Source organism: Phaenicophaeus curvirostris, chromosome 4 (genome assembly GCF_032191515.1).
Source record: "Phaenicophaeus curvirostris isolate KB17595 chromosome 4, BPBGC_Pcur_1.0, whole genome shotgun sequence".
NCBI classification, from domain to species: domain Eukaryota; kingdom Metazoa; phylum Chordata; class Aves; order Cuculiformes; family Cuculidae; genus Phaenicophaeus; species Phaenicophaeus curvirostris.
The window spans coordinates 5,788,667-5,805,766 of NC_091395.1; the positions used below are offsets into that span (position 1 = coordinate 5,788,667).

At 40.1% G+C, this 17,100-nt stretch overlaps 1 protein-coding gene across 1 annotated transcript in view; it reads right to left on the minus strand.

Moving 5' to 3' along the window:
• The window catches only part of NDNF (neuron derived neurotrophic factor), an 88,398-nt gene extending 86,950 nt beyond the window's left edge, over positions 1–1,448 (minus strand). The window contains exon 1 of the mRNA XM_069855199.1: positions 1,363–1,448. Within this exon, the coding sequence (XP_069711300.1) occupies positions 1,363–1,370 (8 nt within the window). The 5' untranslated portion in view covers positions 1,371–1,448. The remainder of the gene's footprint in view (positions 1–1,362) is intronic.
• Between the last annotated feature and the right edge of the window lie 15,652 nt (positions 1,449–17,100).

Below are 17,100 nucleotides of genomic sequence, written 5' to 3' on the forward strand. Positions count from 1 at the left end.
GTGTCACTAATGCTTTACTGGCCCAGGCACACAGCTGAGTTGTGCCCTTGGAAAAACAATTCATTCTCATTCATCATTCAATGATTCATCTGAGTCATTGTCTTCCACACAAACCTGAGATATTTTCAGTTATCTACTAACAGTGCAAGCAGAATAAATAAATCAACACCATTTGGAAAGACAGCCAGGAAATCTAAGGTACAGTAGCTGACAGAGGACAACCAGCTCTGTTAAGTCAAGCCAACGTCTTGCCTGTATTAGCTGTTAGGCAGCAAAGCTGGAAGGCAGAGGAAACTCGCTGCACGGCTGTCTACGGCACAGGTCCAGGGCTAGAACTGCCAACAACTGGCATAAGGTTTCACCAGGGATGTCATCACCACATGGAAACCTGGCGCCTCCCTACTTAGAGACAAGTTGTGGTCAAATTACACTGGCACTAGCTCCCATGGACTTGAATAAATGGGAAATCCCCATCTGCAAGGGATTTCAAATCCAGTTATTTCACAATAAACTAACCTGGGAAAAAATATTTCTTACAGGAAAACGAAGGGAAGGGTATTCCTTGAGCTTCCCAAAACAATCTACAATTACCATAAAACACTTTATCTCTCAAATCCACACAATACATGTAACAGTTTTCAAAGTTACTTTTTAATCATTCTCAGTTACCTCAAATTTTTTCCTTTTTTTTTGGCCAGAGGGTATCTTGCTGAATACAGCGGTATTCACTGAAGCATTCACCCCTATTCATTTCCTTGAAGCTCCTCACTACTTACTGACAGTCTCAGAAAGGCACTGCCATCATCACAGCCTCATTAGAGGTTGTAGCCACCACATGACTTCTAGAAATTCTTCCTTATATCAAGCCTGATTGTGTCCCTGTTGAGTTTATACCCATTCCCCTTCATTCTATTACCACAAGCCTCTATGAACAGCCCCTCCCCAGCTTTCTTGTAGCCCCTTCAGGTACTGGAAGGTCACTATAAGATCTCCTCAGAGCCTTCTCTTCTCCAGGCTGAACAAGCCCAATTCTCTCAGTCTGTCCTCATATGGAAGGTGCTCCAGCACCTGGAAGTCAGTCCAGATGACCTCCAGAGGTCTCTTCCAAACTACACTATTCTCTATGATTTAGCTCTTCTCAGTGCAGAAAATTTGCACATTTCACTTATTTAAATAGAACTGATGCAGATCTCCATAGGACAGATCAAAGCAGGACAAAAGTATTAACCGGAGTCCCTGGAAGAGGAATTGATTGACATGTGCAGGAAACACTCAACTAGTATTTCCAATTATGTAATGTAAATTACTTCAAAAAATATAAATAAAAGAAGCTTCCCCATGTAAAAGTAAGATAGTTAATACCTTTCCATGTCAACACACTGATGAGGGCACAATTCTAGATGATCTGCTGCATCTTTATTCTTCCTTTTGAGCTGCTCACAGTGAATCTATTTAGAAACAAGGAGGGGATAAAAAAAAAAGAAACTTTAAGGGGAAATCGAGGAAGAAAAATTTAAGTACACAATTACAGTCAGAAGAGATATCCATGTCTTGCCTACATTTCTGTTTTCCATTTCATTTACCATAAACAGCTGACAAGAAAGCCAGGAATCTACCTCCTCCATCCCAGCAGAGAGAAGAGAAAATCATCCCTCTCACAGAAGAGGACACATATCAGGGCAACTGTAAGGAGTCCACATTTAGATATTACCTTTTGATTGAAAACTCTGAACAGGAAAAAAAAAGCAGGATTTTTCTAATTTTATGAGGTACCATCACCTCTCCATCACAAACGGGAGAGCAGATGGTACAAAGGAAGAGGCAATTGCAGCTCATCCAGAGGAATCATTCTGCTCGTGTGCTGCAGGCTGGTAATAGCCTTGGGGATGTTTTTTTCAGGCTATGTGGGACATCTCTAGAACGTGAGAAAAGGAGCCTAGAAGTCTTATCCTTCTCTTGATCTCAAAATGACAAACAATAGCATTATGACAGTTGCCGCAAGTAGAAAGCTGGCAGGTTTCATAACACCTATCGTAAGTACAGCAGCATGACCATTGTAATAAAGTGGTATTTGCTATTTTATAAGCAAGTAAGTTTTCAATTACAAGTCACTCCCTTTATTGGTAACATCAACTTAATGTGAAACCACAGCTGAACATTTTATAGAAAACATACTCCATCCATGGGCAGAGCAGAAATTTAAAATGAAAGGTTGCCAGGAGAAGATCTGAGGTGTCTGGCATCCCTCCCCACTCAGAATTCCCATTCCTGCAGGCATTTCACACATTTAAAACGCATCTGGTAATCACTAATTACACAGATCCTATTAAGAAAAAATGTCAATTCAATTTCATGTGAAACTTGATTCTAGCTTGTCTGACTTTTATGAGTGTCTGTTTAACGATAACAAAAACATGTCAAAGTATGGAAAGCTGTATTTGTTTGATTTCTATGGGAGCTGCAGACACTGGGGACTAATAAGAATTAAGCCTTATTTTGGAGAGCCTAAACCTGGCTTTTTTAGGTGTCTAACTTAAAAATACCAATTTTTAATAGTGTTGACCTAGAATGAACATTTCCTACCACCATTGAAACAACAAAAAATAAAACAAAATGTCTAGATGGAACGTGGCCATACTTGTCTGAATGAAAAAAAAAAAAAAAAATCCACAGAGTTCAGAATTCACAGAATTCTCTAATTCATCCCACTGGGCTTAGACTTTTCAACAGTCTCAGGTGTATTTGCCGAGTTACGCACAGTACTGCTGCCCGTGCGCTGAAAAACAGGTCAAATTAAAGAGATAAAGGTTAGGTGAAACTGAAAAGAAAATGGCTATGTGGGCAAAATTCATGCAAGAAGCAAAGTTTTGAAAAACTGAAAAGATGAAAAGCTGTGAAGAACACAGAACAATGGTATTTATTTATTAGGCATGTCACTCCCTGGCTCTACAGTGACAGGATGGCAACCCATATTCAGGGGCCCACAGAGAAGGGGTGCTGCGCAATCCCAGCATGGAATCCGGAGTGTCCACCTGGAAGGAGTTGCTAAAGCGAACAATTCCCAAATCACTGCGTAGCCCATTTGCACATTAAAAGCCAACACAAGCAAGTGGTTCTCCAGAATTCCCACTGCTAACACCTGCTGGGGTGAGGAGCCCCCTCCTCTGTGGCTCCACAAGGTCTGTCCTATGTAGCTCCTGGGTCTTAGTTATAGGCAGATTTTGCAGTGCTGGGCACCTTGCCTAGGGAAGTGGTGGAATCTCCTTCCCTCGAGGTGTTCAAGAAGCCTGTGGAGGTGGCATTTTGGGACAAGGTTTAGCAGGCACGGTGTGGTTGGGCTGCCAGTTGGACTGGATGATCTTAGAGTTCTTTTCCAACCTTAATGATTCTATGATTTAACACATGTCTACACGAGCCAGCCCAGCTGTCAGAAGCCATTTCTTTATGACAGCACAGGATTGTATTCAACCTCTTCTATCCGGTCCATGATATAGGAAAAAGTAATAAAAACTATCTGCAGTGGTAGCTGACACGATTCACCCAGTTGAGCATGGCCAGAGTAGTGCCAGCGAAACAGCATTGCTGCCTGCTTCCATCTGCCTCCATTGTTCCCCAAACAAGGGGCTGTTGATGCAGAGTAATGGCTTAGCCTTTCACTTCTTATGTTTTTTAGTCAAGTGTGCCAGTTCTGAAAGGCACATATTTTTAATACTAAAAAAAAAAAATCATCTTTTACTTTTCACAACAAAAAATTTCATGTAATGAGTCTGACCTGTGTTGGCAGCACAAATTGTAAATCCACAGTTATGAATCTGATTAAAAGAGATGCCACTAGGTTATTGTACCACATGCAAGTGTTTGTTATTAAAACAACCGTAGTTTTTATAACTATAATATGCAATTTAATGCCGCAGGTTTTTATTAGATCAGACAAACTGAAACCAAGACGGATAAAATCCAGCTACTTCAAAGAATTAAGCTTCTCTAGAAAACAGGGGGTTATAATGGTCATGTAAAAGAATTGCTCAGAATTACATAAATTTTCTGCTTTCTGTCAAGGCTTTTAAGAACAGGAACACCCTGAAATAAAACAGGATCAGTTTTGCTCACAGATTTATGGGTTTTTGCAATAATTGAAAATGTTCAGTAAAAAGCGTGCAAAATTTATCAGTCTTCCAAGCCCTAAATATACCCAAATAGGTGACACCCACCCCCCCCACCCCCCGCTTTTGGTTGGAGTATTAATTTGCATTAAAAATAAATAATTTTTCCACATAGAAAAAACACATTTGGAGAGACAAAAAACATTGTTTGGGAATGACGACAAGACTTGCTAATTCTAATGAAATCTTAATTATAAAAATGAACACAGCCACACAGGCACTCATCACACTGGAGTTTCAAAATGTTGTCCAAAATGTGTTTTACCAACATCTGCATTGTACATGTTAAATCCTCCACTGTTATTGCCCCATTCTCTTTCTCTTTCTCCAAGTGTTGTTCTAGCTTAAAAGCCCTTTGTTCATTTTCCCCAAACCCACTCTGAAGTTCACTTGTTCTGCAGTTGTACCAAAGCAATATTTTGTTAGAATGCAATGTAAAATGAATGTCAGAAACGAGCCAGGCTAAGAGAAGCAGAAAAGGGAAAGGAGATTTTTGTCTTGTTTTGTTTTTCCTGCCTAGATTAGCTCCTGATGATTCAATTGTACAGTTACTGAACCAAACCATTCAGGTTAGAAAAGACCTTAAGATCGAGTCCAACTGTAAAACCAGCACTGCCAACTCCACCTCAAAACCATGTCCCTAAGTGCCTCATCCAAAAGTCTTTTAAATATTTTCAGGGATATGCCATGCACTAGCATAGTACTCCTCAAATGGGGTGGTTAGAAGGTGAACCTTATCCATCCAAAAGTTGCTCCTTGCTCATTCTTTCCTGTGAGGCCATTCCTCACACCAGAAGCCACGTCTCTTCAGGAGGTGGTGGGAAACAGGGGCAAGGTGCACGCACAGGGCTCAACTGCACAGTGGGACTCAGTGATCTCCAAGGTCTTTTACAACCAAACCATTCTATGATTCTAATTTTACAGGCCACCACCACCACAAATGGACATATTGCCACAGCAGTGGAAGCAGAAAACTGATAGCATGCCAAATAAATGGAAGAACATACTAACAAATAATAGCAAATAATGCATAAGTAATAAACCCATTAACAAGTTATCTTTTTGTATTGCAAAAGATCCAGGGCCTGTCACAGTTAGGCTGAGGAAACTTACTTCATTTATGTATTACCCATATTGCAAAACAGCTCTAAAACAAAGTGGAACATATATAATCACGAATGTTGTTGACGAACAAGCCAGCAGGTTATACATTATCTCTGTGTGGCTGTTGTGTAGGAGGAGTGGGAGGGAGAAGTGGATTATTACTGTAAATGTGATCAAAATGGAAGAACAACCAAAGAAATAAAAAGCATTTGATGAAAGAGACCCTAAGCAACACTCACTGAAACTGATCTGAAACAGGACTAAAGTATTCCAGGTTTTTTTAGCTCTGAAGAAGTCAAGCATATAACATCCCTGTGATCTCCTCCTGTCCATATATCCCCAGGTTTTTAACGTGTGATAGCATGAGGGACAGTGCAGCCAGCCTTGAACCAGACAGTGTGCTACAAGCCTTTCTGCTTTTGCACCCAACACTCTGTGCTGAAAATGCAGCTTCAGACACACAAATGCAGCACAAGAAAAAGCCACAAACACAGCAAAGTCTGCCACTTCTCTCCTCCCCCTGCTATTTCCTGATAAAGTGCTGAAACGTTAATATTAGGCAGTCTGTAACCAAAATTTAAATGCTGAAGCTTCATTTTTACCAAAAATAAAGAGTACTGATGTTCCTCTGTTCTGCCTCGCCTGATTTGGTTCAGATAAAATGAAACTGGTACCTGCCCTGTGTAATGCAGGAAGATTTAATGTCAAATACTTAAAACTGCCCTCACCATTAAGTTCAGTTTCAATTTGGTTGGGGTAACGGTAGGTTCAGAATAGCCATCACCCTGAAGAACTTAATTCACAGGTGCCCTCCCACAAAGCTGGGATATCTACAACTTGACCTGCAGTCTATTTATGTTTCTTGAGATAACCTCAAACTACGCAGCAACCAAAGTAAAACAAAACTCAAAACAACAGAAACCCCTTGAAATGGACCAGACCTAGGAGTGAGCAAATGAAAGGCTGATTACAGTATTTTGACCCAGAACTGAATGCCTTCAGCACAGAGCAGATGGGACCCTGGAGAGGTTCTGCACTGCAGGTTCTTAGGCTCCAGCCCAAGAAAAGGAAACCAGCAGCGTAATCTCTGCATTTGCTTTGTCGTACTGGATGTAGCAGGGTGACTTCACAGAGCTCAGTGCCTGCTGTATAGCTCTTCCGTCCTACAACTGCAGGTCCTCCACCAGTGGGAGTGCAAAAAGGCTTCCAGCGACACACACAAACTAGTTTAAGTACAAACCACAGTTTTAAACTACCTTGTTAAAAATCAATATATCACCTTTTCTTAAATTAAAACAGAGAAAAAAACAAATTTCACGTATATTTTTCTCTTTGGAAATTGGTCCATTTAACAATTTCTGAACATCTTCGGATTAAACATCTTGAGAACTACACACAAAATTGAGAAAATTATTCCATAATGAGTACAAATCCCTTCTTCACGTAGAAATCAGTGGCACAAATGTTACCAAAAAACAACCACACTCATGCCCAGGGCTCGGGGTGACAGACTTCTGCATTTGAGCTTACTGTGTCAGTCATTCCACGCAGGCATCTGCACAGATGAGTTTAAAGCATACGAACTAATTCTAAAGGCTATGAAACATAAGTTCAGTGCCAAAAATAGCATGACTACACTTCCAACATGAAAAAGAATCACATAAGAAGTGACCAGAGGAAGTAATAAATACCACTAAGCCATCAAAGCCACACCTTGCATACCTCAAAACACCCTTGGTACTTCTCTGGATTCCTGCAGTCACCCTCCCTCTCTCTCCCTACAGCAGAGGCCATAAAAACAATGCAAATACAAGCCTCTAATTATTGTAAGGTTAGAAGCCTGGGAGCTGGGAGGATTTGAACTTTTCTATTTTGGAGAGGTTTACAACAGGTTAAGAAGTTGCTGGAAGATGTATGATGACAACCAAAGATGTCACCTAAACACTTTTTCTGGTGTTTTGCAACAAATTTTAACTTCCAAGTTACTTGAGCCCCTCTGGTATTTAAATGCAGCCCGTCACTGATTTTCAGTTACTGCACATTGATTCCTCATTTTTAATATGTTTAGAAGAGACCCTTTCTTCACTGGAAAGTCTTAGGATTAACTGAAGCCAATTAGTAAACACAGGTCTGGGGGCAAAGTCAAAGATATTTTGACCATACCTATTGTACACAATTTCCATGCAAGCAAATTGTTAACAGAACACGAACTAGTTCTAAGGAAGTATAAGACACATTGATAAAATAAACCCCTCAATAATAACTATCTTTGATTTGTTTAAAATTCATTTATCAAGCAATCGCAGATCTATCAAATATACAGAAATCTGCCAAGTATACAGATCTTCAGAAAAACACGCAAATTAGGCATATCTCATGGAATAACACTGCATGAACCTTTCCAATTGTATTTTCTCATGATCTGTATCCAACTTTAATTAGCACAACAAATTATTTGGAGGTGGGGAAGAAATAGTATACTTGGGTATTTGTTACATGTCAGCTTTCAGTTATTCAGTGAAAAGATGTTTTTTTACTACTGCCAAGGTATGGACAGGAAATTTTGCAAGAGATAAAATACAGAAGTGAAAAGAAAAAATGCTGTAAGATACAAATAAGTTTAATAACTATGATATTCATTTATGGTGCCCAAGATGGGGTTTTTTTCTGTACAATTCTTAATGTAGATCTCACTGTAGTGAAACTGTGATGTTGTGATAGTAAAGAAAAATGATGGAACTTTCTCATACAATCCAAACCAAAAGAGAAAAGATTTAGGAACCATCCACTCCAACGACTTTGGAATCTAGTCTCTGCAGTATATAGAGGTAGCACAGTAACAGAATGGACCTCGCTCCAAGTACAGGGCCCACGTGGCTGAGAAGGAAGAGAGGCTGTGAGTAAAGTATTCAAGATATAGGCAGATCTACCCACAAAAAGTTGTGTAACTACAAGAAGAATGATTTAACAGTGACAAAGTAAGGAGAATCTGATTTAGATGAGGAATGCAGCTCCAACTTATTTAAATGTCATGCTCTCCAGTCAAGCTTCAAAATCCCAAGACAAAAAAAAAAAAAAAAAAGAGAGAAAGAAGAGCTGATAGAAAGGTTGGAACAACCTAACAAACCAGTTGCAAAAGAAATCTTGCCACTGCCTGGCTGGCAGGAACACCAAACCTAAGCAACTCACAAATACAGGTTGTTTTCCACACATTCTAGGGCGCCCACCCCTCTGGAAACGCAGTACTGCTGCGGCTAGAAATTAGAACTCTGCTCCAGCATATCATGGTGTTCTAAGGATCCAGAAGCAAGTCAAGGGAAGATGGCCCTTTCAGAAGCTCTCTTTTTCTAGGCTTCTAAATGGTTTCTTATGAGAATTTGTAATCCTTACAGGTTTGCTCACAACATTTGCTTCATATTGAGAGAAGGGAGGTAGAGTGGTCTGGAGTTCCTACAGCTGCCATAGCAAAACAGACACATGTGCCCTCTGGCAGTAAACATCTATGGTTCCAAAAATAACAGGGTTGCTTCTCACTATAACAGAGGTACTGCAGCTTTAAATTTTTATCAAATTAGTAATTAAAACAAGGAGGGGAAAAAGCAGATGCATATTTGTTTTCTTGTCCCTCTACACCAAGCTCACCTCAGGTATACTTATTAATCTGTAACATACCACTTGAAATTTGTAATACTGTGGTTCTAAGTATTCTTTACTCAGGGTTGGAATACATCAACTCTTTTTCTGAGACACTGCATTAATGTCAATTTACGGCAGCAAGGCAAGCAAAACATCACCTAGCTCAGAGACCCAGTCCACCCTCAAACGCCACGTGGATTGTAGAAAACAATTTGTAGCAGATGTGGATAAAGGGTCCGTCTTCTAATAACGGACCCAGCTAAAGGAATCCTGTGCCTGCTCCAGTTGGAGTCAGCAGCACAGGGAACATCCCAAACTCTACAGAGCAGGTAAAACTTCCAAAGGTCTCAGTAGAAATGTTATCCACAGAAGGAATGTGGATCAAACCCAGCACAGGCGCACTGAATCTTTGCATCACTAGATTTGCCCCCGATTAAATGTTTGACATAGCCGTAGTTCTCTAGATGGCAATAATCCTTCACTATTCCTGTACCTTTCATTGTCCAGCTTTGTGCAAGAAAAGAAAGGAAAAGTACTCTGCTATAGCTATTCTATATAAAAATTATGAAGAAATTAAAAAGTCATTTAGGAAAAAAATAAATATCAGGTTTTGGATTTGAGGTCTCTTTGGTAAATGGCAAGGGCAAAGAGGCACATGACTTCATTTTGAGGCTAGGCAGAGATGCACTGATAAGAGCTTCAAATTAATGCAGAAGCTACTCACCATATTTAGGGAAGGTGTTCGTCTCCGTGCTGCGAGTTCAGGATGTACTAGTCTCAATAAAGGCTCTCTGAATCAAATGAGAACTAAGTGGTTTGGAGGCAAATATATATATCTATCTCAAGGTTTAACCTACACTCCACGTTTAGGGAAACCCCTTTCTTAAAGTCATTCTAACGTTGAGAGCATATTCATATCTCTCAGACAAACACAGCCCACACAGATCTACTTGAAAGCACTGTTTGTAAGAGACCACAGAGGATTCCCTCTCATTCTTCAGATTACCATGGAACAGTGACACAATGGTACACCCACACCCCAATAAAAACTGCTCTGTGGGAAATGCAGCGGTCTAGCATGGTGGAAAAGTTGCATCAATTCAAAAGGTACAGAACACAAGTATTAATCTAGACGTAGAATAATTTACTGTAAGGGGCAGGTAGGTCAGGGACCCATTTCTAGGAATGCCTTTTAATTAGAAGTTATTCTAAAGGTTTCCCTACAGAATCAGAGCTCGGTTCGACTGGCCGTAGCTTCCTCATCAGAAGTGACATTAAGCTCTGCCCACAATCATATCTGATTTTCTTTCTGAGGAAGAGGGTGGATAGAGGTGGAGACTGCAGAAAGGTCTTCCTTCCACCCAGACAAGAAGTGATGCAGCATTTTCAAGAGCACACTATTCATTTCAGGCTACAGTCCACTGCACACACGAGTTGATTAATCAAGTTTCACAGATTAAAAAAATTAACATTGTCACACTGTTACCTAGGAATGAAAGAACCCTGACAGGTACGTTCAGAAAAAGTTTCTTCTTAAATCCCAATTCTTTTATCAGTTTCGGTTTTAATGACAACAAAACCTCTGCAGTTTTGCACCATGGAGTAGAAACCATTCTGACATTTTTAGGGAATCCCTGTTGCCTTCTGCATTGGAAACACTAGTGATCCAACCTCCTAAAGGCATTTCCATCCTCATAACAGAAATATCACAGCAGCTCAGTAGAGCAGGGTGGATCTTTTTCTGTCAAACCATTTACACTCAGCTTCTCACATGCACGCAGACAATAATAATTTGCAAATTTGTGCTTGGTTCACTGCAGATTAGCTGAAACAAAACTATTCTGGAGGTATTTGCAATTATAGTAGAGGAAACAACAGGCCAGGGTCAGGATGTGGACGACCAAGGTTCAACTCTTTCCCCTGCCTTTCCCTAAAGAGAGTTTAACTGTGTTTGTACCCTCAGGATAAATGTTTTAACTGCTGAAGATGCAGGGGGATGCCTCCAGTCTTTTGAATAATAGTCTTCCACTACATACAAAGTATTTACTGTTACTTTGCTGGAGAAAATGATAGTGACTTTAGTTTGATGGTTCAGACATTTAACAACAGAGCTCAGACTTACCATCTGCTTGGTTAAAAAAAACCAACCAAACAAACCAAAACAACCCAGTCAACAAAAAAATAGTCAACAGCACCAGTATCTTCCATCTCTCGGAACCGCATCCTATTCACTCAGTTCCATATCAGTCACTTTTTCTTACTCTGATCTCTACCTTGGTTTTCTATAAGCATCTACAAAAAGCAGAACAGCCTCCACAGGGGAGGTTTGCACCAGCAACAGCTCAGTAGCAAACTGCTAGAGCACTGTCTTGGGAAGTGAGTGGCAGGTACTCAAATCCATCCAAGCAACAAAAGAAATCAAAGTCAAGAGATACACATCTGAGGGAAATGCTTTTTCCACTGGTTGACTTGAGTAACAAGGGAATAGCATCACCGCTTCCTCAGCAACGCGTTCACACAGAGCACGGTGAATTTAGCCTTCTATGATTTCGGCTTTCACCGCACTCAAACACAGCTTTCCACTTCGGAGTGACTGACGTGCTTAATTTCTATGGGACTGGAAATAGCTCAGGGAGTTGTTATTGTCACTTTGTCATCATCTGTCAGCTCAGCTACAATGATGGAGCTAAATTAAAACTTTCCATGTGTGCTGTTCCTGGGCTTAATATCTGTCACCTGTTCAACTGCACCTCTGTGGTTTCTGCCAGGGAGGCCAGGAATAATCAGATTTCTCCTCATCCAGGAACAGGCAAAGCCAGGATCATTAAGCCTTTAAGGTCAGGTACCTTCTTACCTGAAAGAAGATCCCATGAGTTAAGAGAAGAGACCAAAGATGCCATTGCTTTCTGGGAAGCGTTCCCTAAATAAAATGCAGAATGCTCACAAACATTTTAACTGGCATCATTCTGAGCCGCTGTCATTCTGTCACACTGGGCTACTTGTAGCACCTCTCAACAGCCACGCCAGAAGCACCACAGGGAGGGATGCACTGTTCTGTCTGCTGCAGCAGCAGCTGCTTTCTTCAGACACAGAACAGCATTCTTGCTGCTTCCAGAGAAGAGGAGATGAAAATGTGGGCTCTTCCTTTCCTGTCAACACCAGCTTAACCACTGCCTTGACTCAAACAATTATATAGGTCCATTTTTAACTCCTGTAAATGTTAGTGATATGAAAGTAATGACATTTTCATCACAGCAAAGCAAGTACAACAAAATGTTTTGTGGAGGCAGAGAAAAGTAGTCAATGGAAAAACTGAAGGGGGGACCCTTTCTCTTAACCTCCAGCGGAAAATTGTGGGGGTACAGCAGAAATCACATATGCGACTTTTTACCTGACCTCCCCACTCCCCCCATTCAGAAAAGGAAAACCCCTTTAGCTACACCATACATAACTGAATAATAAAAATTTCATTGCTTCTCATGCATACCCAAGCCACTTATCCAGAGAAAGCTCAGATTGGATGGCTGCCATTCAAATTATTTTATTGTCCACTACAGAACTGTTTGTTTAGGGGCTTTCCATAGGGGAAAAATAAGGAAATGAGTTAGAGAAAATTTAATATAATGCAAAGACAGCAGCTTAAAGTACCGGATCCTGGGTGACTTGTAAAGGGCTTAATTGCCATGTAAGTATTATTCAGGAGAGGACACACCACCACAAAGAAGAAAGGAGACTGGGAAAAAAGCAATTTTGAAAGCATTCCAGACAGTTTGGGACTCCAGTATTCTGGAGAGGAAGCTGCAGACAGATTTGCTGTCCAGGAACTTTCTGAGATTTAGTTTTAAGTTTATACTTTGATACCACACTTAGGGCATTATGAATTCATTCTACTGAAACAAGACAGGCTGCTGTCCTTGACATGAGTGTTACTTGCTGGCTGTCAACAGCTGTCCCCCTCTCATTTTTGGTGCATGAATGAGAACTGGTCCAACAGACTTAGGTCGTTATCAAGCTGAAATACTCTGTTCTGCTTCACTCATAGAAACAGGTTGGCAGCTCTCCTTTTTTTTTTATTTTTTATTTATTTATATACTTATGTGTTTTTTAAACAGGTCCATGCACCCCAGATCAACAAGCAGCAATATAAGACAGCCAGTCCCTGCTGGCATGTTTTTGAAGTAAACCAAACAGTTCCTGTTATGGGTACCACTTACCAACATTTCATACAGAATTGAAACATTTTTGAGCTCACAGAAGTGACTTTTCCAGGGAGGATGCTGCTGCTATGCAGTCCTAACCTAAATGTTAGTGAAACACTTCGATTTTACTTTGGACTCAAGTAATTTTTGCCTAAGATGTACTAAGAGTCAAGGCACTTCCCACCCATTTTATCCCTGTTCCCTGTGCAGCTTACTGCTTAAACACAACTGGAAGACCACCCACAACAAGCTCTCTCTTCCTCAAGGATTAATTGGAAATGCAACAGCTCTTTTATGAGGTCTTGGGCAGGGATTCAATCAATTCGTTATTATTACCTAAATATACTCTTATGCTTTTTTACTGGATTTTCATGAAGACATTCATGAAATTGATACACCATGTCAAGTATAAAAACGGACCTTACAGCAGGCCAGCAGCAGGTTCCAACAGAACATTACTTCCATCACATTTGTCAAGTCCATAAACTTTAAGCACACAGCTTAGTGCTAAGAACTTAGATGACAAATCTTTTTTCTGGACAATAAGGCCACCTTGTATTCCAGCTGATTGCCTACCCATTGGTTTCTACCTCCACATTTTTCTGAAATATTGCAGTGTTTAAATTCTGATCCAAACTGGAATTATATCTAATTTTAGGAAACGTCTGAATCCTCCCCAAAAGGGATTTCTCTTTACGCATAAGCTTCAGGAAGTTTTCTTTCCTAACCATACACCGTCTAACCTGCTTGCCAATTAACAAGAGAGAAAAGTCAGCCCTGAAGCCATACTAAGTTTCATACTCCATATATCAGTGAACTTTTAAAGCAACATCTAGTGATTTGACAGAAACATGACCTTTACATCATGGAGAGAGGTATTTTTTGGATGAGACGAAGCATTTTCACCCAGATTCAGGGACTGTTGAAAAAGGCAAGCCGCAGGCACTTTTCTGCCTTTGCCATTTCTTGGCTGACCTACAGCCATAAGACCAGGCAGAGTCTGGAAGGCTTATTCACCTCATACTACTACAAAATAGCACAGAGAATTTTCTCAACAAGATAATCAACCACAAAACTAAGTTCCTGGTCTCCGATTTTCCTCCCAGCAGGCAAGGTACCGCAGTGAATTGCTATGTTCACCTTGAACAGTTGATGCTACTACAGAAAGGGCCAAGGATAGACTGCAAGATGTTCAAAGCTAAGTTCAAGATCATGGAAAGCACGAAGGATTATCACAAACCCTGATATGTCTTTCTATGATAGAAGGTATAAAAATGTGTGTTTTGAAATAGATCAAAAACCTTTACAAAAACTAACCGCTCTCTTCAGGACGTTTGCTTGCGGAATTCAAGCAGAGCAGAGGTTTAGGTCGCATTAACTAAAGTATCACTTTAAAAGGGTATAAATTTTCAAATGAGCACAGAAGCTACAAGATTCTGGGTTAAAAATGAAAGGAAAAAAGGAAGTAAGGTCTGAAGTACCCAGTGAGAGCTAGTGTTTGCTATCACCACAAGTAGCTGAATAGACAAAGATGCCTCCTCCTGGGTTTGCAGCTGATCACAGGCAAACAGAAGAAATGAAGGAAGGCATCTCGTAGGAGATATCCTGGTTGTTGGTGGACAGGAAGAAAGGCACTTGGGAAAAGACAAGGGTGGCAAGGGGTGACAATCTATTACGTTTCAGTTGAGAATTGTACTCATTCTCAGCTTTCTGGAGGATCTGATGACCTTTTCACAGCCACTAATATTCATCAAAAGACTGAAACAGAAGTCTTGCCCCTCCCTCTAAAGCATATGAATCCAATTTTCCCTTTTTCCTGAAAACAAGAGTAATATCTACTTACAGCTTTGCTATATGGTTGTGCAAGACATACAAATGTGATGTAAAGCTAATAAGCACATTAGAATGAGAGTGCTCTTATTATTAGAACCCAGATCCAAATATTTCTAATGCAGCTTTCCACCACAGAAGCATGCAGATGCACACAAAATTTATAAAGGCAAACATTCCTATATATTGTCCTACAAGAACACTGCCTTAGAACTGTTTCCTGTTACCAAAAGAAAGGACTATAAAAATGAAGGAACTCCTGATCTCAGGCTGCTATTTCCATCATAATTTTAAGGAAACTGTACCCTTGTGTTATTCAGATTTTGCTCATAAAACGCAGACAGAGGCAGTGTGTAAGCACTGGGGAACAATCAAGAAAAATGTAAAAATTCTTTGAACAGCAAAGAAAAATGTTGTTAAAATGATTAATTTTTATAAATGATGTAAGGAAAAGCCATTTTCGGTTGTGAAGATAAGGTCTTTCTTTTTTTTCCTTTCTTTTTTTTCCCCCCTCTTAAAAAGAAAAGAAAGAAAAGAGACAAGTGCTTGGAGCACCAGGATGCTGTAGCAAACTACTGTTTTACTTTCCCTATGTAATTTCCTGGCAATTAAACCCTAGAAAAAAGATTAAGTACTGAAGGTTATTTTTCAGAGCAGGGATACACATCTACTTATTCACTACAACCTTGCTCTAAACCTTTTCAGTACCTCTCTGTGCATCCTACTTGTAAAGACGCCTTAAACCACAGCAGACAGTCCAATAAATACTCCATTAATACCCTTAAGTCTTTCAGATATTAGAAGCATTCACGTTTAGCTCAATCTAATTTCCTAAATAAAAGCATATTCAGCTTTTGCAAACCAAAGATGGATGTTGAAAAGCCACTGAACACATATGAGAGCATTATTCAGATAAGACATTCTACCACAGACGAAAAATAGTAATCGTCATAGAAATAAAAAGAACATTCTTTACTATTAGCAGTTCACAGTCTAATCAAAGTGCCAAGGCAACCTTAATTGTCTATGTAGATATCTCCACACCCCACACCCCCAGTTAGCAGTAATTGTGGGGCCACCCATCTCCTTTGGTCCTGTTACTCTAAAAGGATGACAGCTAAAAAAAATAGGCATTTTAGGGCATTACTATGAGATTCTGAGTCTTAAGCATTTCAGTATCTTTGAAGGAAAGTAAACTCAAGAACATTTGTGGTGTGAGGAATGGAGCCAGCTGAGTCCACCCATTCATCAGTAAAGACACTCCTCATGCAGTTAGGAAACGCCTCCCTCCTGAGGTCACTGGTTCAGAGCAAGGCCCCTTAAAAGCATTCTTCCTAAGGAAATCCCCTCATCTTCAGTTAAGAATATTTTTTGAAATGTTCTTTCTCTTAAAGCATTAGTCAAAGCTATGGGAAATTGTACATCTTTGTGGCATTTATTAACTTATTTCCTTTACAGCAATATGCTGTAAAACCAGTAGTGAGACTCTCTTTAAACTTGAATGTTACTGTGGGGCCTCCAGCAACCATATTATCTTTTTCAGTGCTCAATAAGCACCATATCTCAATCTATAACCACCACCTTCCATATCTTAATATTGAAGACATCGATACAATTTGCTTTAAAAGGTGCCTTTTGTGAGTTTTGGGGTTTTTTTTTCATTCTGAAACAACCTTGAGTAAAACTGGAATTGCTGAGTTCTGTTTAAATGACAGATAAAACCAGTTCAAAAGCAGCAAAGAACAAGTTATCTCACCTAGTGCTGTGCATGGAGGTAGCTATCACCAGCAGCATGAAGGAGTCTGGCTGACAGCCTGCAGAAGCTCTCAACTAAACTCTGAAAATGGGGAAGGAAACCCAGAGCTGAAAGGGGGAGCAATTCAGAACATACACCTGGATGGTCTGCATATCTCTGCAGACACAAGAAGGCAGGACCAAAGGCAAGTGCAAATGAAATTTCCATCTCCTGTTTGCACACAGAGATTTGAAATGCGATCAAAACTCCAGTACGAGAGCCGCAGCAGTCACTCCAGATAAAAGAAACTGGCAGACCATGGTTTCAGAAGACTGTAGCTTAAAGCAACACGGGCTAAACCAACAGTAATAAAGATAGGAGGACAGCCAAGTTTATAATGAAATAAGCATATTCTAAGCAATCTTCCAAACCC